The 23,433-nt window shown below is 43.7% G+C and overlaps 1 protein-coding gene across 28 annotated transcripts in view; it reads left to right on the top strand.

Moving 5' to 3' along the window:
• ADAMTS9 (ADAM metallopeptidase with thrombospondin type 1 motif 9) overlaps positions 1–23,433 on the top strand; it is a 173,429-nt gene that overhangs the window by 132,242 nt on the left and 17,754 nt on the right. For all 28 annotated transcript variants that reach the window (XM_084988871.1, XM_084988867.1, XM_084988868.1 and 25 more), the window contains 7 exons: positions 12,668–12,841; positions 17,878–18,072; positions 19,072–19,204; positions 19,417–19,511; positions 19,628–19,722; positions 19,815–19,948; positions 22,384–22,475. In XM_084988871.1, coding sequence (XP_084844997.1) covers positions 12,668–12,841; positions 17,878–18,072; positions 19,072–19,204; positions 19,417–19,511; positions 19,628–19,722; positions 19,815–19,948; positions 22,384–22,475 — 918 coding nt within the window. The remainder of the gene's footprint in view (positions 1–12,667; positions 12,842–17,877; positions 18,073–19,071; positions 19,205–19,416; positions 19,512–19,627; positions 19,723–19,814; positions 19,949–22,383; positions 22,476–23,433) is intronic.

The following is a 23,433-nucleotide window of genomic DNA, read 5'->3' as shown; positions in this document are numbered from 1 at the left end:
CAGGAATGGTTTTCAGAACGAGGTGAAACAGTGCTGGCACTGTGCTCAGTGCTTTATGTTCATCATCTCACTTAATCTTTTTGACCACTGCACAAAGTGGGTATTATTATTATCATCCCATTTTATCACAGGAAACGGAGGTTTGGAGACCCAACCTCATTTGTCCAAGTGTCAGACACTTAGCAAACAGAAGAAGCAATTCTCTTTAATTCTCTTAAACCATAAGATGCTACAACTGCATTCTTTTGTCTCTCTTTTTTTTTTAACGCAAATGCTAATGGCGATGCCACTTTCCCCACATTTCTTAAAGATATACTTGACATGGAATGTATTCATTTTAAGTGAAAACATGGTGATTTGAGATATGTATATATTGCAAAATGATAACTACAATAAGTGTGTTTGTTATTAACAATAACTATGTTACACTTAACTCTGATCACCTCACAGAGTTGCAGTTCTTTTCCTTGTGATGAGAATATTTAAAATCTACTCTCTTAGCAACTTTCACGTTTAATGTACAGTATTGTTAACTGTAGTCACCATGCTATACATTACATCTTTAGGACTTATGTATCTTACTATTGGAACTCTGTATCTTTTGACCACTTTTACCGGTTCACCTGCTCCCCACCCTGCCCTCACTTCTGGCAGCCATGAATTTGTCCTCTTTAAGTTCATTTTTTTTCCGATTCCACATATAAATGAAACTATATTGTTTTTGTCTGTTTATGTCACTTAGCATAAAAGTCCCACATTGTGGCAGATGGCAGGATTTCCTTCTTTTTATGGCTGAATTATATTCATTTTTTTTCTTTCTATTACATTTCCTTTATCTATTCATCCATCGTTGGACACTTAGGATGTTTCCATATCTTGGCTGTTGTAAATAATGCTGCATATATATCTTTCTGAGCTAGTGATTCTGTTTCCTTCAGATAAATACCCAGAAGTGGAATTTCTGGATCGTGTAGTACTTTTTGAGGACCCTCTCTGTACTGTTTTCCATTGTGGCTACTGCAATTTACATACCTACCCCCAGTGTATGGAGGGTTCTTTTTTCTCCACATCCTTACCAATATTTGCCATTTCTTGTCTTTTTGATGATAGCCATTTCAACAGGTATGAGTTGACATCTCATTGTGGTTTTGACATGCATTTACCTGATGATTAGTGATATTGAGCACCTTTCCATATATCTGTGGGCCATTTGTCTGTCTTCTTTTGAGAAACGGCTATTCAAGTCCTTTGCCCATTTTGAGTTTGCTCAAAATGTTTACTTTTGAGTTTATTTTTGCTTTTGTTGCCTTTGCTTTTGGTATTAAATTCAAAACAAAAAAATCATTGCCAAAAACGATGTCAAGGAGTTTGGGAGTTTTATGGTTTCAGGTCTTACATTCAAGTTCTTAATCTATTTTGAGTTAATTTGGGGTATGGTGTAAGATAGGGGTCCGGTTTCACTTTTGCATGTGGTGCTGTGGGTAGTATGGACACTTTTAACAATGTTAAATTTTCTAGTTTATGGGCATGGAGTATCTTTCCATTTATTTCTGTTTTCAATTTCTTTGATCAACATCTTACAGTTTTTAACATACAGATCTTTTGCCTCCTTAGTTAAATTTATTCTTAGGTATTTTATTCTTTTTGATGCAGTTTTAAATGGAATTTGTTTTCTTACAACTGCAGTTTTTTTTCACAACCAACATTTATTTATTTACAACTGCACTCTTAACCCTTGTGGGGATGCAGACTCCCAGCTCTGTTCTAAGTCAGCAGCTGTGTGACTTAGAACAAGGAAGCTTAATTTTCTGTGCTTTGTATTTGCCATCTGTAAAATTGAAATAATGATAACTATGCAAAGTTGTCCTGAGAAAATTAGAAATAAGACAGTGGTTTGGGGATTGACAGCATCAGATAGAGAAGGAAGAAGAGGTTTCTTCATCTCTGCCTGCCTGTGTGTTACCTCTTGATTGTCTTTGTAATTCTTGCCTCAGACCTACTACCTACTCTCTCTCTTCAAGTTCTGCCAAACTCAGCCCATGTGACTGCTCCAAGGGACGCAAAGTAAGAGAGTGTTCAGAAATGACTCTAAACTGACAGCTCATGCTTTAGCCAACTTTTGAAAATGCTAGAGCCAGTTTGGAAAATGTAATCTCCATTGAAAATTCCTTATGAATTCCAAGGACTAGAAACCTTGCCAAATGTGTGCTAAGGAAAACCTCTCCTCTGATCATCCAAAATGGGCCTAGAAACTATCATGTTTGCATGGGTCCTGCAGGTGGAACTTTATGAATCCTTCTTCTAATATTGCTCTCAGGCTCCGTATATGAACAGAAGACATCCTAAAATAGCCTGGTCTGTGACTAAATTTAGAAGTTGACCAGAGGTCAACTATCCTCCCAAAGAGAAAACAGTCTTTAAGCAACAAGAAAAGCATTTTCTGGTAGTTACCCTCCTACCAACGTGCTTTCTCATCTGCCTGACCCCAAGTGGAGAGTTTGAAGCTGGTGGACCTGGGTGATGAGGGAGGTGGGAGCACTGTGAGAGACTCCCAAGTGACAATGAATTGGCCAAAGGGAGGCTCAGGGCAACTGGATGGGAAAGGGAGAAGGTTCATCCAAAGTGTATTTTCCTGAAGTTCCTGTTGTGGCTCAACAGGTTAAGAACCTTACTAGTACCTATGAGGATGTGGGTTTGATCCCTGGCCTCACTCAGTGGATTAAGGGTCTGGCGTTGCCATGAGGTACAGTGTAGGTCAAAGATGCAGCTCAGCTCCAGTGTTGCTTTGGCTATGACATAGGCCGGCAGCTGCAGTTCCAATTAGACCCATAGCCCAGAAACTTCCATATGCTGAGAGTGCAGCACTAAAGAAGAAAAAAGAAAGCCTCTTTTCCTCATTTGAAAATCATGCTGGTGTTCCTCTCAGAATGTCCTCACAGCCACAAGGCTTCAAGGGAATGATGTTGCCAGCAGAAGGGCAACTACCTTCTTAGCCAAATCAGGAAAAGAGTGACCAGTTGTCCTATTTACCTGGAGCAGTCCTATTCATTCTGCCTGGGGCAGTCCTGGTATAATTATTCATTGCCCCTACTTTCTTGATCCAACATGTCCTTGTAAGCAGTACTTGATAGTAAAGCACCCTTCAGGCTCCCCTCAATCAGGCTTCACCTCTGTTCTGGCTCCCACCTCCCTTGCACCCACTTACTCTGCTCTTGTTTTACCGGATGCTTGCTTTGTGCAGGCATGTGTCGTGACGTTCTTCCCCTTATCTGGTGACACCTTGACCTGATACAGCAGTGAGATGGCAGAGCACAGTCTGAGAGCCCACTGAATCAGATGCTGGAAGCCACCCCTACCTCATTCCATTATAGGAAGTTCTCTTCTTCTTAGCCATTTTTGGGAACCAATTCAAATCTGCTGTTTGCTTTTTGAGTGTGCACTTTTCCCTTTTGCTTCCCCCCAGACAATATTAATACCCACCATTTTGTTGGAAGACGTATTTCATGCCAGGCACATAGCCAATGGCACCCTTCTCTTCATGAGAAATAGTCCAGGTGCCCACCTTGAGGAAATGAGTTCTGCACACCCACAAGAGCATGATCATCAAGGATGTTATATACAGTCGCACAGATACACTGCACAACCTTGGGGAGTACCATTCCCCAAAGCTACACTGTGAGGAGCTGTATAGTGCACTGGCCCTGATGTAGAAGGTAATAAAAATAATCTATCTCATTGTTTATTAACCTCTGGACCAAGCCCTTTGTCTAGTATCTTTAAATGGAAGACCTCATTTAACCTGTTCCATAACTCTGTGATGTCATAATTAAATTTTTATCCTCACTTAAAGATGAGAAAATTTGCAGCTCAGCCAGGTTAATTCTTCCAAGTTCATACATTTGCTAAGTGGTAAGACTGGGATTTGAAGCCCAGCAGCCTGACCTCTGGATCCCATGCTCTGAATCTTTATATTCTACTTGCCTGCCATGTCAACATGCATCTAATGTGAAAGCTTTTATTTATTTATTTATTTATTTATTTATTTATTTATTTATTTATTTATTGCATTTTAAGGCTGCACCTGTGACATATGGAAGTTCCCAGGCTAGGGGTTGAATCAGAGCTGCAGCTGCCGGCCTATACAACAACCACAGCAACACCAGATGCAAGCCGTGTCTGAGACCTACACCACTGCTCACAGCAACACTAGATCCTTGATCCACTGAGTGAGGCCAGGGATCAAACCTGAGTCCTCATGGATGCTAGTCAGATTCGCTTCTGCTGCACCACAATGGGAACTCCCTGAACGCTTTTATTTTTAATGGCTTGTCCAACCTCTTTCTGCACAGTTGGCCTGAAAGTAGAATTCCCTTTACTGGTGACTACTCCCACTCCCTTCTTAAAAGGAAATTTTGGGTCCAGTTAGTTGACAATCAGATCTTAAGCCATGTAATTGGGAGAGAGTATTGATGATGACAAAGCACTTCATCATTATTCATTGAGAGGCCTGTTGGCTGTGCAGGGAAAGGGGCACCAGTGTGCCTTCACCATAACATAAGGGTAGAGCTTGGACTTTCAGATGTAGAGCAAAATAATTGGAGATGAGAAAAATGCTCTTTCCAGACATTCATGTCCCATTTGTTTGTGCCTTAGAATCACTGTCTTTTAAACAAAAACCGTTGAACATGTGGCTCTGGGAAATTGACTTCAAATCTCTCAGTTCCAATTAACTCATCTGCAAAATGGGAATTGCATGGTGTCCTTTGCTGAAGGGTCATGGAGAGGATTAAGTGAGGGATTTGGCATGGTGCCTAGAATATTTTAGACCTACAACAAATGTTCCTTTTCTTTGTACAGGTGATTCTTGATGGAGGTTTCATATGACAATCAGCACTTCAGCTTAGTCTCTGTAACAGTGTTGGGCTTTTAAGATCACCCGCCAACTTTGGGCTAGTTATTTAGCTTTTCACTGCTCACTTTTTACTCACTTTAAGAATTATTGGAGTTCCCGTCGTGGCGCAGTGGTTGACGAATCCAACTAGGAACCATGAGGTTGCGGGTTCGGTCCCTGCCCTTGCTCAGTGGGTTAACGATCCGGCGTTGCCGTGAGCTGTGGTGTAGGTTGCAGACACGGCTCGGATCCCGCGTTGCTGTGGCTCTGGCGTAGGCCGGTGGCTACAGCTCCGATTCAACCCCTAGCCTGGGAACCTCCATATGCCGCGGGAGCGGCCCAAGAAATAGCAACAACAACAACAACAACAAAAAAAGACAAAAGACAAAAAAAAAAAAAAAAGAATTATTATACTCATGAGGCTGAGTTTAAATATGACTTTGAAATTATTTTGAAAATTACTGTCATAAAAACTTATTAATAGTATTATAATCTAATATATGAATTTACTTAGAACTGCAGAGGTCTTTTGATCAAGTTTGAATTGTGAGTATGTAAGTTATGTATCTCTTAGCTTTAATAAGGAGTGAATCTCCTGGGTCTTGCAAGTGTTTTTTTTTTTTAAACTTTACCCAGGATACTCTCTTTCCTCCCTGGTACCTCTGCATCACAACAAGGCTGCCCTGCTCCTTCCCTCACTTCACTGACCCTTATTCATCCTTCAGGCCTCAATCAAGATGTCACGTCCTTTCAGAAGGCCTTGCTGATCACACCTCCCCTCAAATGACTGAGTCTAATGGCCCTCCTCTCAGCCTTCATATCACCCTGAAAATACTCTGCTTAAGTAGTTAGCACTCCCCATTATTGTTGCCTGTTTCCTTGTCTATGCTATATCAGCTGTTTGAGCTCAGAAAGTGTGTTCACCAGAGTTTTCCCTAGCATTTAGCACTGTATCTACAACACTGAAGACAGTTGATGCATGAATAAATCTATGATGGAATGGAGGAACAAAATAATAGTTGGGTGGAGAGAGGGAAGGAAGGAGGGGAAAAGCAAGACATTATAGAACAATGTCTCCCAATTGGGCCTTTCTTTTTTAACTCTTTAGAATCATGACATTCTAGAGTGTCTTTTAGAGCAGTCCAACAAACTCTGTTTCGCCTGCAAGAACAGCTGTTTTATTTCCTTGTCACACTGCCATGGACAAGCTGTGCTTGGACCTTTCTGGCCTTTGTAGAGCTGCCCACCCCATGGATGTTTGACCCAGAGCAGGGATTTGGGCCATTTTAATGCATATTTGGATTTTAAAAACTTTTATTGAGATCAGCTGGGGAATGATACCCAAGTTCATCTCCTTAGCACAGGAAAATTAGTAATGAGCTGCAGGTCCTCAGTCAGTTGGTCACAAAGATTTTATGAAGTTTTCAATAGGGAATGATCAGGTTCTGATGTATGAACAAGGACCAGATATTGACTCTTTATTACTCATTCCCTCATTAATTGATTCAACAAATATTTATCGAGCACCTACAAAGTGCCAGGCACTAGGCATTAGGGATGCAGTGGAAAATGGGAAATTGCTGTAGTGGGACTGATGATCTAGTGAGAGAGACAGATGGAAAACAAGCAGACAGAAATGCTGTGATGGGAACAAAAAGCAAGGTATTGAGATAGAGACAGAGCATGATAGGCCAGTCCTTCCTTCTCTAGGGTGGTTGGATGTAAGGGGCAAGAGGAGGTGATTCTAGGTAGAAGGAGGAAGGACAGAGCCCTGTGTGTTTGAGGACAAAGGCAGAGCATGTTGGGAGAGAGCTCACAAAGGGACCAGAAGGCTGAACTGATGCTGGACCCACAGGAGTGCTCAGGTTATTTTATATGTTCTGTAAGCCAGGACAAGGGTTTGAATTTTCTCCTAAGCAGTGTAGGAAATTTCCAAGCCCTTCTGGGACCTGGCCTCCACCCTCCTTATGGAATCCCCATCTCAAACTGAAGGCTCTAAGGACCTCAGACTGCTGTAGTCTTTCCCCTGCTCCATTTCCCCACAACACCCACCTCCAGCAATGCCTGCTGAACCCCTCCTGAGAGCACCTCTATCACCCACATCTCCCCTAAACCTAGTTAACTCAGCTCCGCCTCTTCCCACTCCCTGGGCACCCTTTCCAGTTGTGATCATTCCTGCCCTTGGTCCTTCCTCTTCTCTCACTGTCCCAGCTGCAGATACCCTGATGCCTCTCACACTCTCTGTTAGGAAACCCAAACCTGCTCACACAGCCATACAAGGTGGCCCCTAGTGCTAAACCCCAGGGGTCACCAGTTAACCAGCTGTCTTGACACATGGACCTCCAGCTGGAAGAAGCAGCCACACTGGATGTCATACAGAGACAGTAGATGAGTAGGATGATGTCAGGGCTCTAACCCCATGCCCAGCACAGAACTTGGCCCATTGCAGATAGGCAGACCTCATTTTATGGTGCTTCATGTTAGTGCATTTTGTAGGTACTGTGGGGTGTTTGGGGTTTTTTTACAAATGGAAGGTTTGTGGCAACCTTGCGTCAAGCAAGTAATCAGCACCACTTTTCCAAAAACATTTGCTCACTTTGCATCTCTGTGTCACATTTTTATAATTCTCTCAATATTTCAAAGTTTTTCTCCATTGTATTTGTTACAGTGACCTGTGAACCGGGATCTTTGATGTTACTACTAGAACTTGCTAACGGCTGAGGTGATGGTTAGCTCTCTTTAGCAGCAAAGTATTTTTTAAATTGGGTACACTGTTTTTTTTTTTTTATACATAATGCTATTGCACATTTAGTAGACTATAGTGTCAATATAACTTTTACATGTGCTGGAAAACCAAGAAATTCATGTGACTTGCTTTATTGTGGTATTCTCTTTATTGTAATAATCGGGAACCAAACCCTAAAAGTCTCTGAGGTCTGCTTGTATTGGTTGAATGAGTGAGTAACTTTAAATTTTTGAAATGTCTCCACAGTATTATTTCTGCCTTTTTCCCTAGCAAGTATACTGTTGGGGGACAAAGATGTCCAAACTCCACACATCTGACTTTGAAAATGAACCTGCTGATAATTTGAGGATGGCTTTTTCTATTTTTAATTTAAAGAAATGTTATGGATTTTCTGTTGTGGCTCAGCAGGTTAAGAACCTGACATAATGTCCAAGAGGATGCGAGTTTGATCCCTGGCCTCACTCGGTGGGTTAAGGATCTGGTGTTGCTGCAAGCTGCTGCATAGTTTGCGGATGTGTCTCGGATCTGGTGTTGCTATTCCTGTGGCATGGACCAGCAGCTACAGCTGTAATTCGACCCCTAGCCTGGGAACTTACATATGCCATAGGTGTGGGCCTAAAAAACAAAGCAAAATTTAAAGCAATATTAAATAATTGATTTGTAATTTGCATTCCTTTTCACAAAGACTCTGTGTAGCACATTCAGATGCTGCACCATCAGTTTCCCCGTTTGTCCTTTGACTTGGTTGTCCGCACACTACCCAGTAATGGTAGCCTGGCCCTCATAAGGATGCAACAAGTTCTTTCATCCATGGAGAAAATCAATAACCTTAAAAAGTTGAGTAGGTGACTATGAAGAATGATTTTCTTCCCTCCATGATTAGGGTATCTCACCAAAAAAGTGTAAAGCAACTTGATTCCACTTTTGAAGGAGACAATTTCTACCCATTGTATTAAAAGACCCTTTTAGACCATCACCCTGTAGCCAACCAACCTAGCTAAATAAAATAGCTTATTTATTTTTTATTTTATAGCCCTCAATTTTAAAAAGTTATTTCCTCCCTGTTGGTTTCACCATATTTACGATCACATGTAGCTATGGGACAATAGGCAAGCTACCCAAGTTAACCCAGGGCTGTGATACTGCTTTCTTAATTACAGTGTGTGCTGAATTGCAAAGAGGCTGGTGGTATGACTATACTTGGTATAGTTTTTTCCTAAAAGCTGTAATGAAACTGGAGAAAAAAAAAATCTTTTGGAAATTAAAATAAGGTTAGTTAAGCTCTCTGGCTATTTTTTAGAACATTCTAGATCATATTCCAGGACAGAGAAGTCATAAATCCGAAGTGGGTGGGAAAAGTGATATTACCGAAAGCTGATAAAAAAATCCTGTAGTGTGGGCTGGATTTGCTTTCTGATTACCCAGCCCCTATGCTCTAGTTAGCATTTAAAACTCCAGGAGAAAAGCCATGCTCATGATGTTCAGAGCTGCTATTGACTCATTCCAAACCACCGGGCAAGTCACTTATTTACTTAGTTTAATTTTTTTAAACGTTATATTCAAAGTAAGGTTTCCCAACGCCCTTTGCCACCATTGAGAAAATAGTTTTTATGGTAGTTAACCATTATCTAAGACCAGGGCAGAATCACTTAATGGGCAGAAAGTTCCCAGTAATCCTTGCTTTTCTGCTCTAAACTGTTATTTATTGATACAGGTTGAAGCCCTATGGATTAGTAAAAATGGAAGAGAACACTGGATGGTTTGGTCCAGGTTGGCTGTTCAATAATCATTGTCTTCTCTGAGTCACCTAAGGCCTGATTTAATAAGGAATTACTTCTCCATGGGGAGTTAAATATGTCTTCTTCATAGTTCTAGACATCACAGATTAACCATTGTTTTGTTTTGTAACATTCAGTGCCTTATTTGGCTTTTGTGTTTTTAATAAAGAAACAAAAACATTATTCCTTCACAACGGTTCCCAGAATCCTCCAGGGGAAGAAAAACCACCAGAACTGCTAAGCCAGGGTTGAGCTAGATACTGGGCTCAGCCAGCCTCCTGCACTGGTGGGAAGGGATTTGTTCCTCTTTGCTCATTTCACACTGTGTTCTATTTTTAGTTGTGCCCCAGAAAACTTATGAATGATTCTGTACTCTCAATGTTGAGATTTGCTTCCAAGGGGCAGAAACCTTGAGTTAAGTTTGTACATGATAAGGGGCTACCAGGACATACCACCTACATATCCCTTCTACTTTCTGAAAGGAAAAAAAAAAGAAACAAAACAGCTCCCAAAAGATGTGGGTATACCAGATAATCCAGCCTTTCCTTTCCTAAGGATATACCCAAAAGAGCCAAAATCAGGTGTTCAGATTTCTGTATGAATGTCCATAGTAGCAAATAGCCAAAGAAGCCAACAACCCAGATGTCCATTAACATTTGAATAAACAAAACATGGTATATCCATACAATGGACTATTCAGCCATAAAAAGGAATGAAGTACTGGTTTATGTACAACATGGAAGGACCTTGAATGCATTATGCTAAATAAAAGAATCCAGGAGTTCCTGTCGTGGTTCAGTGGGTTAGGAACCCGACTAGTATCCATGAGGATGCAGGTTTGATCCCTGGCCTTGCTCCGTGGGTTACGGATCTGGTGTTGCTGTGAACTGTGGTGCAGGTCACAGACGTGGCTTGGATCCCGCGTTGTTGTGGCTGTGGTGTAGGCTGGGAGCTGCAGCTCTGATTTGACACCTAGCCTGGAAACTTCATATGCTGCAAGCGTGACCCTAAAAAGCAAAATAAATTAATTAATTAATAATAAAAATAAATAAGTAAATAAATAAGTAAATGAAAGAAGATAGACACGAAAGGCCGTATATCAGATGACTTCCATAGTGATATGAAGAAGATGGGTGGTGGCTGCAGGCTGGGAGGAAGGGGAGATGAACAGGAGTGCACACAAATAGCACAGCCTCTGCCCTCAGAGAGGAGCTATATTTTAGTAGCAAAGATGGACACTGAAGAAGTAGACAGCTAAGTAGCAAGGTTTTGTTATTATTTAAAATTCCATTTTTCATATGAGTAAACTGGGAGTTAGCCTAAACAATTGATCCCAGGATACCCAGGTTTTTGTGAGATGGATGGGATCAATGTTTTCATTCCCATAAACCAAGTGGAGAAAATAGAGCAAGTGGTATTCTTGGACGTTCCATTCTAGGAGGATCTCTGTGCCGACCACAGATTCCTTCTGGTTTTTTTTTTTTTTTTTTTTTTTTTGCTTTAACCAACAGCAAAGCCCACCTTAGAGGTTTTTACCTAAATTATCTGTGTTGTTAAAGGTCTTCCAAAGCCTATCCTATCGGAAGCATCTGCGTCACCCAGCATTTTAAAACTCTAGATTACATTGAAAAGCCACCATGTAACCAAGCTGGGTTAAGGACAGTTTAAGTTCCCTTTAACCAGGGATTACAAACCTGTTGCCCCTGGGCCTTATCCCACTACTGTAAGCTGTCGTTGTTCACATAATGTCCTTTAAACTTTCTCCTTTAGCCTCTTTAGGGAGGCCCATAAATTCCACTTCTTTTTTTTCCCTCATTAGCCTCCTTCTCTTTTATTAACTGCCTCATCCCATGAGTTTGGAATCCAACTTGACTCAGAAATGTCTTTCCTGATATACCTCTTGCCTTTCTTCTTCTTTTTTGATAGTAAAATACATATATTGTAAATTCACCATGTTAACAATTTTAAAGTATACAGAAAAGCTCTTCTCAAGTCCCTGAAGGGGGTTATTTATGGGGTATGAAACTGTCCCCTGAAATTGACAACTAAGATGAGAGGCTGGAGTCTGCAGAGAGATGGGCTTAGAACATGAAACGGGCCTCCTGGACAGGGAATAACTTCCCTGATTCTAGAGGTATTCCAACACCATCTGGCCATAAAGAGAGTCAGTGTTCGAATGGGTGAAGTAATCAGGGCTTAAGGTCCTTTCTAAACCTGAAATCCATTCATTCACACTTTGATTGCTTCATTCAGATAGCCACTTTTTGAATGCCAAATGCTGTTCCAGGAACAGTGTCATTGTTACATGAGTCCAGGTTCATACTGCTCACTGTGTGACAGGCCAGTAAATCAAGAGAAGAAGTGTTGGCAGGAAGGAATGGCAACTTTATTCAGCAATCCAGCAAACTGAGAAGATGGTGGACTAATGTCCCAAAGAACCATCTTATCTGAGTTAGAATTCAGTCTTCTTTTAGGCTAAAAGAAGAAGGGGGTGTGGCTGGTTGTTGCCAATTTCTTGGCCCAGGAATCCTTTGTTCTTACAGCTGTCCAAGTAGTTCTGGTCAAAATGTTCCTATAATTCTCCAACAAAACCATTGTTACTTTCTTTTCTGCAGCTTTTGGTCTTTATATGAATGGGTAAGTGTTATACCTTTAAAGGTCAGAGCCTTGAGAATGGGTTGTAATGTAGATTTCAGACTATAGGCAGCATTCTTTTACAAAGGTGCAGAGCCAGCATGACTAAGCATAGGTGGCAGAGCCCAAGACTTCGAGCTAAAGGAAGAGCTTCAGTATGGAGTCAGTTTGTTCTTCTCTGTTACACTGTTAAATAATGGGCATAAAATAACGAGTTCCCTGCCTGCCCTCAAAATCTTACAGTCTTGGGAGATCCTGTGTGGCTCAGACATAGTGAACACACCTAGTACACATGAAGATGTGGGTTTGATCCCTGGCCTCACTCAGTGGGTTAAAGGATCTCTGGTGTTGATGTGAGCTGTGTTGTAGGTAACAGATGCAGCTTGGATCCCACATTACTATGGCTGTGGCAAAGGCTGGCAGCTGCAGCTCCAACTGAACCCTTAGCCTGGGAACTTTCATATGCCATGGGGGCAGCCCTAAAAACCAAAAAAAAAAAAAGTTACAGTCTTAAAGGGTAAATAGGAAAATGAATTATGATGATGTATCACAGGATATGAGAAGTCATCTGTATCTGTTATCTTTCCATGTCACCACTTGTCTGTCTGTCTTTAACAGTGCACCAAGACTTGTGGCGAAGGCTCCAGGTACCGCAAGGTGGTATGCGTGGATGAGGACAAAGGTGGTGAGGTTCATGGCGTGCACTGTGACATGAGCACACGGCCTGCGGACCGCGAGAGCTGTAGTTTGCAACCCTGCGAGTATGTGTGGATCACAGGAGAATGGTCAGAGGTATGGTCCTGGGGATTCTGTCACCACTTTCAGGTCAATGATGGCCTAAGGATAGTAGAGTATGAGGGCAGGAATGTAGAAGACTCACCCCCACCTGCTGATTCTACTCCTGAGAACTGTGAATCCTCAGACAAGTCCCTCTGTCTTCCTGGGCCAGAGTCCTTCATGTGAAGACTGAGGGAGTGCATATGATGGTATCCATGCTCCCCTCACCTCTTCATTCTGTCATTCACCTTGCCGTCCTGTTAGTGTGATTCAAAAACAATTCTTACAGGACTTACAAATTCATATGATATCTGTTGGTGTCTAAAGAAAATAGAAAGTATAAGAAAATGTCTTCATGTCAGGGAGGCAATAGGGAACAGTGAGATCTGTGACCAACTAGCATGTGATATGTAAAGGAAACAGGCTGTCTTTCTCTCCAATGGAGGCCATGCAGAAATTTGGGCCCGCTGTTACCAAATCTGAGCTTTTAAGAGAAGACACAAATACGGGCTTTAATGTGAGCTCTCCTAATTTTAAAATGTGGACTCAGGAGTTTCTGCTGTGGTGCATTGGGATTGGCTGTATCTCTGGAGCCCTGGGATGCAGGTTCCACCCCTGGCCCGACACAGTGGGTTAAGAATCAAGGGTGTTACCACATCTGTGGCATAGGTTTCAACTATGGCTCGGATCTCGTCTCTGGCCCAGGAACTCCATATGCCAAGGGGCGGCCAAAACACAAAAGCAAGAAAGAAAAAGAAAATGAGGGCTGCAATTATTTGTTTAAAGCTTTGTATGGGGCAAACCAAATACTACCTTGGGCCAGATATGGCTTGCCCACCCATATTTAACCATCTCTGATCTGGAGGAACAAAATAATTCTCTGTAACATCCAAGGGATATCAAAAGTCTATTTTTCCTTATCTCTTGCGGTACACAGTGCCTACCTACAATTTTTATTATTAATAATCTAAAAGTAATAGTCACATGATTATATTTTCAAACCTCGTTGTATTTTCAAATACTAAAAGACCTTAAATAACATCAATAACAGTTGTCATTTGCCCCAAAGAAGGGAAGTTTCTGGGCATAGCAAAGATGCTTGCCATCAATAAGGTCTCATCATAGTCTGACAGAGCAGCAATATCATGTTTTAAAGAGATATTTGCACTTAGATGGTATGTGTGTTGGGTGTTGAATAGTTGTTACTCTTAAACTCTTCCTAAAGCCTTTTCTACTATGTCTTCCCATCCTTCACTCTACTCCAGTGAATTTTCCTTCCCCCTTCCCCCTCCCTTGGGACATTTGGCACTGTCTGGAGACACTTTTAGTTGTCACAAATGGGGGAAGAGGGATGCTACTGGCATCTGGTGGATAGAGACCAGGGATGCTGGTAAACCATGCACAGTGAATAGCACTGCCCCAAATCAGAAAGCTCTCCTGCCCCATTGTCAGTGGTGCTGAGGCTGAGAAACCCTGCTGTACACCAACCCTACCTGTTCTTCATATGTTTCCAAAGAGTGGAGAAAAGATGTAGCCTGGATTATTAGAAATAGATTTACTATCAGCCACCCAGATACATGGGAAGCCCAGAGGACTTGAAAATAGTCCTTGACTTTGGGTTTGAGGCATAAATGCCAACCCATTCAGATACCAAGGTGGAGTAGGGGAAGGAGCCTGGGGCGGGGGCTAATCGTCTCATCAGTTCACCCCTGCTGGTGCCTTGAAAGGCCTGGTCCCTAACCTCAGGTCCCAGGGCTGCTGCACAAGGCCAACCCCTGGCACACAGCAGAGGAAAGCCTTCCTTTCTGCCCCTTCTCCTGCTTCATACCTCCATTCCTTGGACCATTCACCTCTCTGCCTCCTCTTCTTAGTTTCTGGCTTGGTTCTTGGTCACTCATCCTGCTAGAGTTTGGATGCCCTTCACACTGTCAAGGCTGACATCCTCTTCTTAGCTGGTCGTGGATGTGTGGTTATTATTATGCTGAAAGGGTTCTGGTCTCTCTAAAACTTGTCATGTTACTCTAATGGCTTTTGTATCACCTTACTCTTAAAGCCCAAAAGATGAGATTGAGAGAGCTTTTTTTTAAAGTGTTCCATACAGACACAAATTCTGAGATGTATCATGAGTTGAAAAGTCTGCAAATTATACACAAAGATTAGAGCATTGGAGACAGGAGTTGGTACAGACACAAGGACCACGGGAAGGGACTCTGCAAAGGGAGTGATGCCCAAGGAACTGCGCCAGAATTCCTCTAGAAAAGCTTCTAGTAAAATGCAGGAGCCACAGGAAGATACCCCTTCTCTCTGAGAGTGTTCTGTGTGCTCCCTACTGGAGAATAGGGCGCCATCACCCCCCGTTGAATGTGTGTCTTTCTCTGGTTGGGCCCAGAGTATATTGCCAGTGCAAGGAGCCCACATTCTCACTGTTTCATTTTGCTTTACTGTTCCTTTCAAATTAGAAAAGCACCTCATACTCATGAGGGAACATGCATGTGGCACCGGAGCATGGCGAGTCAGCAGTAAGACTCCCGCACCCCTTGCTGCTCTCCCTCCCCAGAGATGAGAGAGTCTCTTACATGTCAGAACTCTGGTCTGCAATGGATTAAGGAAGCCAGAGGCAGTCAATGTTTTCAGGATGCTCTTAAAAACTACTGATGAGTGGGTGTTCTCTCCAGCTTCTTTTCAAAGATGTGGAGCCCTCTTAGTAAAGCCTGGCCATACTGGGGGCTCAGTTCCATCTGCAAATGCTGCCTCCCCACTGCATCCCCCACATAAATAGCCACTGGGCTGCTTTGGCTCCTGGGCAGTGGTAAAGGGTCTTGGCACTTGCCTTCTCAGATGGTACAACCTCATTTAAATTGGTACAGACTGAGGTCAGGCATGCAAGCGCTGAGTTAGATACTCTAAAATAGCCATGGCTTGGACAGAAGCATCTGTCAGCTGTCTGTCCACACCTGAAACACCTCAGACCAGCTCTGCACTCCCCTAGCCTGGTGTCACCTGGGTCTTGGGGCATTTGAACAGTGGCAGCCAAAGAAGGAAGAAATGTACGCAGAGTATTTCCAGGTCCCAAGTCAGCTGGAAGGGAAGGGAAGGCACAGCAATATTCTGCGTGCCTGTGGCTGGGCCTCTTCCCTCCTCCCTCTGGGACCATGTCAAGGGGAGCCTTCCCTCTGAAAAAGTCACCAGAGAGGAAAGCTGTGTGGCTTAAAGCAACAGCTCAGAAGACACCAGGAAAAAGAGGAACACTGGATTTCATAGCGAATCAGAACAGATGGAGGCTCTGGTCTCTCATCCCAGAAAAAGCAAAACACACCCCATGCTGCAAACTCTTCCCAAGATTCATCTTGCCCCCTTCCCCCCACCGAAGAACCTTTGATCTCCAGAATCCTGATATGCTACCTTAATTTTTACGTCACGGAGTATGGCCAATGACTTGGTGACTTTGCTTAAAGATATCATCAAAACTGAATTTGTTGGTTAGTTGAGTTTTCTTTTTGAAATTAGATATTATATAAAATACCTAGCTGGGGAGGTTGAACATAAACTAAAATCTTTTTTTCAATGATTTTTATTTTTTCCATTATTGTTGGTTTACAGTGTTCTGTCGATTTCTACTGTACAGCAAAGTGACCCAAAGTCACACACATATATGTACATTCTTTTTCTCACATAATCCACCATCATTTTCCATCATAAGTAACTAGATATAGTTCCCTGTGCTATGTAGCAGGATCTCATTGCTTTTCCACTCCAAATGCAATAGTTTGCATCTATTTTCCCCAGACTCCCAGTCCATCCCACTCCCTCCCCTCCCCCGCCCCGTTGGCAATCACAAGTCTGTTCTCCAAGTCCATGAGTTTCTTTTCTGTGGAAAGGTTCATTTGTGCCATATATTAGATTCCATATATAAGTGATATCCTATGATATTTGTTTTTTCCTTTCTGACTTCACTTAGTCTGGTTCCATCCATGTTGCCACAAATGACATTATTTTGTTCTTTTTTATGGCTGGGTAAACTGAAATCTTATAAGTAACCAAGTAGTTGTCCCATCACAGAGGGAGTTGGCACCAGTAAAACACATATTCCTTCTCCTTCTCTGTATTCTCTGAGTATTTTAAAATGCTGTATAGTTATGGTCTCCCCATTGTGGCTCAGTGGGTTAAGAACCCAATGTAGTGTCGCACCACGGGGACATGGGTTTGATCCCTGGCCTCACTCAGCAGATTAAGGATCTGGCATTGCTGCAAGCCATGGTGTAGATAGCAGATGCAGCTCTGATCTAGTGTTGTTGTGGCTGTGGCATAGGCCAGCAGCTGTAGCTCCGATTTGACCCCTAGCCTGGGAACTTCCATATGCCACAGGTGCAGCTGTAAAAAGAAAAAGAAAATGCTATGTACTTATGGCAGAAGGCCTAAATGACTGCATGATTTAGAGACAGAAAGAGCAAAACAGAAAGGTAACAATTCAAGATACATAGGGAGGGAGAGAGGAGGGAGAAAGAAACTAAGTGGAGGGCAGATGGGAAAGCAAACTGTAGAGTGACAAAAGATGGGCTCATAGTAAATGCATTTTATGTCCCAGGGTGCCTTTGGGGGAAGTGCCTGGATTTTACACACAGGTGATCTCTGGCTTTCTCTCCACCCCTCTTGCTTCCTTCTTTGATGCAGTCCTTGTAGGTTGGGAAAAGCATGATTTGTCAGCAGACATATAGGGCTGTGGATGCTGTAAGTGGCCCCACTGATAGCTGGAGTGCCTCCCCCATCCCCTTCTCCTGAAATCCAGAGCAGGGGCTTAAGGTGCCCCTGCCTGCAGTGGGAGCCAGAAAATATTCTGGCGGCACTGGATCCAGGAAGGCTCTTGTCCTTGGGTTGCACGTCCCCTGTGTGCTGGGGGCTGGGGCTCAAAACGCAGAAGCAGCTAATAAAGTGAGAGCTTTCTGCCGCCACCTTGTCCCGGGGTCAGCCTTCGACGGTGTGGAGGTCAGGGGCCTATTGTGGCTGCCCCCAGGCCCTGCTCCAACCTCTGCTCTCATCCCCTCTCTTCTCAGTGCTCAGTGACCTGTGGAAAGGGCTACAGACAAAGGCTTGTCTCCTGTAGTGAGATTTATACCGGCAAGGAGAATTACGAGTACAGCTACCAAACCACCATCAACTGCCCGGGCACGCAGCCGCCCAGCGTCCAGCCCTGCTACCTGCGGGAGTGCCCGGTCTCAGCCTCCTGGAGAGTCGGCAACTGGGGGAGTGTAAGTAGATGGCTGAGTCATCAATTCCAGAAAGCTCTGGAATCTCAAACCCCGTCTTAACCACATCTTGCCCAAGCTGTCCTTGTAACTGCCTCCCAGGACAGCCTTGGGTGAGAAACAGGAGTTAGCATCTTGAAATGTGCTGATGGGGAAAGGAGGTTTCCCCGCTTGTTGGGCTGCATGGCCTGGTGCTTGATGGGGGGTGGAGGGCAGGGGCGCAGAGGGTCCCTGAAGCCAGAAGCCTCCTGGGATTCCCGGTTCTGAGGCTTCCCAGTTGAACGAACTTGGGACAGCGTGCCTAACATTCACGTCTCCATTTCCTCCCCTGCAGGATGGGTGGTTGCGAAGATGAAATGGGTTCATGCATCAAAAGCACTTGGGTTGTAATGGCACATTTCTTGGTTACATATATTGGACCATAATTTAAAATGAAAAAGCACTAGGAGTTCCCATCATGGCTCAGTGGTTACACACCCAACTAGTATCCGTGAGGTTGCAGGTTTGATCCCTGGCCCTGCTTAGTGGGTTAAGGATCCAGCGATGCCGTGAGCCGTGGTGTAGGTTATAAATGTGGCTGAAGTCTGGTGTTGCTGTGGCTGTGGTGTAGGCCAGCAGCTACAGCTCCCATTGGACCACTAGCCGGGGAACTTCCATATGCCATACGTGTGGCCATAAAAAGAAAAGGAAAAAAAAAATAGAATAATGCTACTGCTATCCCACAGGATTATGTGAGGCTTAGATGAGAAAATTATATACATATAAACTTATATAGTATATATATATGATATATATTTATCATATGCATGAATACATATGTACATATACATATGTGTAAAACTCAGCACAGAACGTAGCCTGTAGTGAGTGCTCTGTATGTGTCAGATATTTGTTTTCAGCAGCATGGGGTCCTGTGCAAGCCCCCAGGCTCTGAGCTCCACCACAAGAAGCCCATGGTTCCGGATTCCATAGCCACATCACTGATCCTGCCCTGCCTTACAGTGCTCTGTGTCTTGTGGCGTCGGAGTGATGCACAGATCCGTGCAGTGTCTAACCAATGAAGACCAGCCCAGCCACTTATGCCCTGCTGATCTGAAGCCAGAAGAAAGAAAAACCTGCCAGAATATCTATAACTGTAAGTTGGCCAACCAAAGCCACCTTTCTGGAGCTTGAAGAACAGGTTTCATGGTTGATGTGTCTGCCTGCCCTTTTCAGAAATATAGAATTAATTTTGGGGAAACTGGCCCCCTTACTGACAATGGTGAGGGTGAACAGTGTAACTCATCAGGTTGAGCCTCTGGACACCCTGGAGGATCACAGCCCATTTTCACGGCTTGTGTTTTGCAGGCGAGTTGCCCCAGAACTGCAAGGAAGTCAAAAGGCTGAAAGGTGCTGGTGAAGATGGGGAGTATTTCCTGATTGTCATGGGAAAGCTCCTGAAGGTGAGCATCACAGCTCAGTCATTATTTCCAGACTGGTCTCAGAGCCAGCAGCCCTGGCTCTCCTGATCCCCTCTCCCATCCGCCCTTTTGCAGGATGTTTCTGATCTGTCTTTCAGGTGTTCTGTGCTGGAATGCACTCTGACCACCCCAAGGAGTACATGACACTGGTTCACGGCGACTCTGAGAATTTCTCTGAGGTTTATGGGCACAGGTAGGAATGCTAGGGCTCAGAAGAGCCTGCAGGCTGGGAGATCCCAGGAGACGCCTCACCCTCCTCACTGGAACATTCTCTCCAAAACATAGGTTGCACAACCCAACCGAATGTCCCTACAACGGAAGCCGGCGTGATGACTGTCAGTGTCGGAAGGACTACACGGCTGCTGGGTTTTCCAGCTTCCAGAAGATCAGAATAGACCTGACCACCATGCAGATCATAAGTAAGTTCTGCAGGATGCCCTGGGGCACATGTTCATCTGTCTCTCCGTAAAGGCAGTGATACATCCTGCTCAGGGGCTAGCCCGAGGCACAGGGCATGCGAAGAGGACCTTGGGATGCAGCAATGACAGGTCATCACTGAGGGTGGGTTTGGATCACAGCTGTTCCCCTCAACACTTACCCCAATGCCTGGAAAGTGCCCAGCACAGGGCGGTGCTCCATCAGAGTTGTGACAAATGAATGAATGGAGGCCATAGAGACACATTAACGGGGTGCCATTGCTGGGTGGGGGGGAGAGCCAGGGCCTCATCCCCTAAAACCTGACATTGAAATTGAGACCTTAAGGCCAAGTGGAAGTGAGCCTCAGGTATCAAGGTGGGCAAAGCAAGAGTGGTAGCAGAAGTTTTTAAGGGAGAAGAGATTATCAGGTCCAAACCCCAAAGCTATTCATGTAGCTACATTCACCCCACCCTGGGCTCCCACCAGCCCAGTGTGTACATGTACACACACACACATGCATGCGTGTGCATAAAACTAATTTTCTCTGTAGATTTACAGAAGAAAAATGGAGGACAGAATTACCTTTTTTTAAACTGGCCTGCATGTGGGCTGATTTCATACTCTGGCCAACACTGCATTTTTGTTAGGGCCATTAATCATAGGAATGGTTAAAGACAGCTCAAATATCCAAACACCTTCCCTTGAAGAGAGGAAAAACAGAAATAATGAATAATTAATTTTTCTTCATTAGCATGGTTCCCATAATATTACATTGCTTTCCTCTGGAGGGAGATTAAACTTGATTTGTACCAAGATATTTGTAATTGCCTTCAGCTAGACTGATGAGGGCTAAGGACAGAGTCTGTAGTTTCTCTGCTTAGAGAACACCCCATGCTAAGACTCAGGGCTTCTGTGTATGGAAGCAGACAAGGGCTTCTTGCCTTTCAACACAGGGCACTCAAGTTTCCTTCCCACCAAACTACAAAAAGATGAAGGCCTTCTCTTGCTATTCCCAAAAAACAAAGCAGAGAAGTTTACAAAGCTGCCTCTGGTCCCAGTTCCACCAGATTTTACAGGATTTTCTTTTGTGTGTGTGTGTGTGCGTGATTCACAATTTTATTTATTTTTTTATAATTTTTTATTTTTTCCATTATAGCTGATTTACAGTGTTCTGTTAGTTTTCTACTGCATTGCAAGGTGACCCAGTCACACATACATGTATACATTCTTTTTTCTCACATTGTCATGCTCCATCACAAGTGACCAGATAAAGTTCCCAGTGCTATACAGCAGAATTTCATTGCTTATCCATTCTGAAGGCAATAGTTCACATCTATTAACCCCAGATTCCCAGTCCATCCCACTCCATCCCCCTCCCCCTTGGCAACCACAAGTCTGTTCTCCATGTCCATGAGTTTCTTTTCTGTGGAAAGTTTCATTTGTGTTGTATATTAGATTCCATATATAAGTGATATCATTTGGTATTTGTTTTTCTCTTTCTGACTTACTTCACTTAGTATGAGAGTCTCTAGTTCCATCCATGTTGGTGCAAATGGCATTATTTTGTTCTTTTTTATGGCTGAGTAGTATTCTATTGTGTATATATACCACATCTTCTTAATCGAATCATCTGTTGTTTCCATGTCTTGGCTATTGTGAATAGTGCTGCAGTGAACATGCGGGTGCATGTGTCTTTTTCAAGGAAACTTTTGTCTGGATATATGCCCAATAGTGGGATAGATTTTGCAGGATTTTCAACCTCTTTTCTCCTGACCACCTTCACCCCTGGTCAAGCAGCTCTCAGAAGCAGCAAGAGGGCTAAACGCATGAGCATTTTTATCTTTTTATTTTTTTTAAACTACAAGTTAGCCTCAAACTTGAGACTCTGCCATTAATACTTCCAAGATGTGGGTTCTGATTGCTCTGCATTTTGGCAAGAATAGTAGTGCCTGGGCCGAGGGTGGACGGAGGAGACTCGCCTCGGGGAATAACTGCTGAGGAGCTGGAAATGCTTTACTGCTTTATTTCTCCCGTCCTGCAGCCTTGAGGCCACTGTCTATAGGAGATTCATAGTCATCCAATTACACTACAGGTGATTCACATATTTATTTAGATAGGAATCTATTCCAAAACATCTTAAACCCCCTTTGGGGCTTCCATCCTGGGAAAGACAGTGCAGGTAAAAGCCAGGAGAGGAAGTGCCAGGAACCACAGATGTCACGGGGGTGGCGAGAGCAAGCGTACACCTGCCTCCTCTGTTTGCTCACTAAGCAGACTTTGGGTGGGTTTTTTTTTTTTTTTCCCTTTCATCCCCACTTATTTATCTAACTCTTCTTCTTTTCTTCTGTCCCCTTGTTCATATCCTGCCCCCTGCCCTCTATCTTTCTCCCACTCTCACCCTTCTGCTCCCTTTAACCCTTTCTCCAAAACCCCACAGCCACCGACTTACAGTTTGCCCGAACAAGCGAAGGACATCCTGTACCTTTTGCCACCGCTGGGGACTGCTACAGCGCTGCCAAGTGCCCACAGGTAGGTGCTGAGAGTCCTCCCCACCCCACCCCCCACCAGGGATCCACATACCACCCTGTCCCCCACCACTCCCTCAGCAGCATCTGTTTCTGCAGATGTCATTAGGACAGCTGCTCTAGAAGGCAGTTTGACCACCTGCATCAGGAGCTTCACAAATGCTCACAGCCTATAACTGAGTCACTCCACCCCTATGAGTGTTTCTTGAGGAAATGATCATAGCTGCGTGCCCAACTTCTGTGTTCAGCAAAATGCATCTGAGATCATGGTAACAATTTTGAAACAAATTAAATATCAGATGGCAAGGGTTTGGTTAGACAAATTAGGATGTTAACATAAAATGAATGTCATGTGCTGGTAAATGTTTAATGACCTGTGCTCCAGAGAAATAGGGGGGAAAAAGCAGTGCTGTGTGGCATTTGCCCATTTCTGTGGTGTAAATTTTCTCCCCAACTGATTTCAAGCCATCAGTATGCTGTCATGAAATGGAGAGTTGGGAGAAAGTTACATACTTGTCTCTCAATAAGCCAGTACGAGCGGGTTTCAACACCCCAAGATCAGCCATTAAAAAATTCTGAATATTACATGAAACCAAAAAACTGTCCCTCCTGCTTCATCTGTGTACATGTGCAGCGTTCAGACCAGGAAGTTATCTCCTGAGATCCCTCTGTAGCAGAGCAGCTGAATGGCAGTTGCCCACATTTTTGCCTCCTCCAAGGTATGGCAAGTTTTGACTTGCCTTTTGGAATGTGTTGTGATAATCGTCCTGGGTTCCTTTTGCAAAGCAGGTATCAGTCTTTGCCAGAAGCTCCTGTAAGAAGACAGGATAGACAGTGAATTAGGTGATTCTGAACAGGTGAAGGCGGCCCCTGTTATTTACCTGCTTTACCTGCGGTCTTCACAGAAAAGCCCTTAAACTCTGGGTGAGGAATTTTCCCCTTTGCTGGTCCCACATTCTAGG

Source organism: Sus scrofa, chromosome 13 (genome assembly GCF_054392235.1).
Source record: "Sus scrofa isolate SSC_HxYL_T2T_F1_AM1 chromosome 13, Sscrofa_HxYL_maternal_Yorkshire_Landrace_v2.0, whole genome shotgun sequence".
Lineage (NCBI taxonomy): Eukaryota > Metazoa > Chordata > Mammalia > Artiodactyla > Suidae > Sus > Sus scrofa.
The sequence above is the reverse complement of the archived record's forward strand: the minus strand, read 5'-3'. Positions and strand labels throughout refer to the sequence as shown.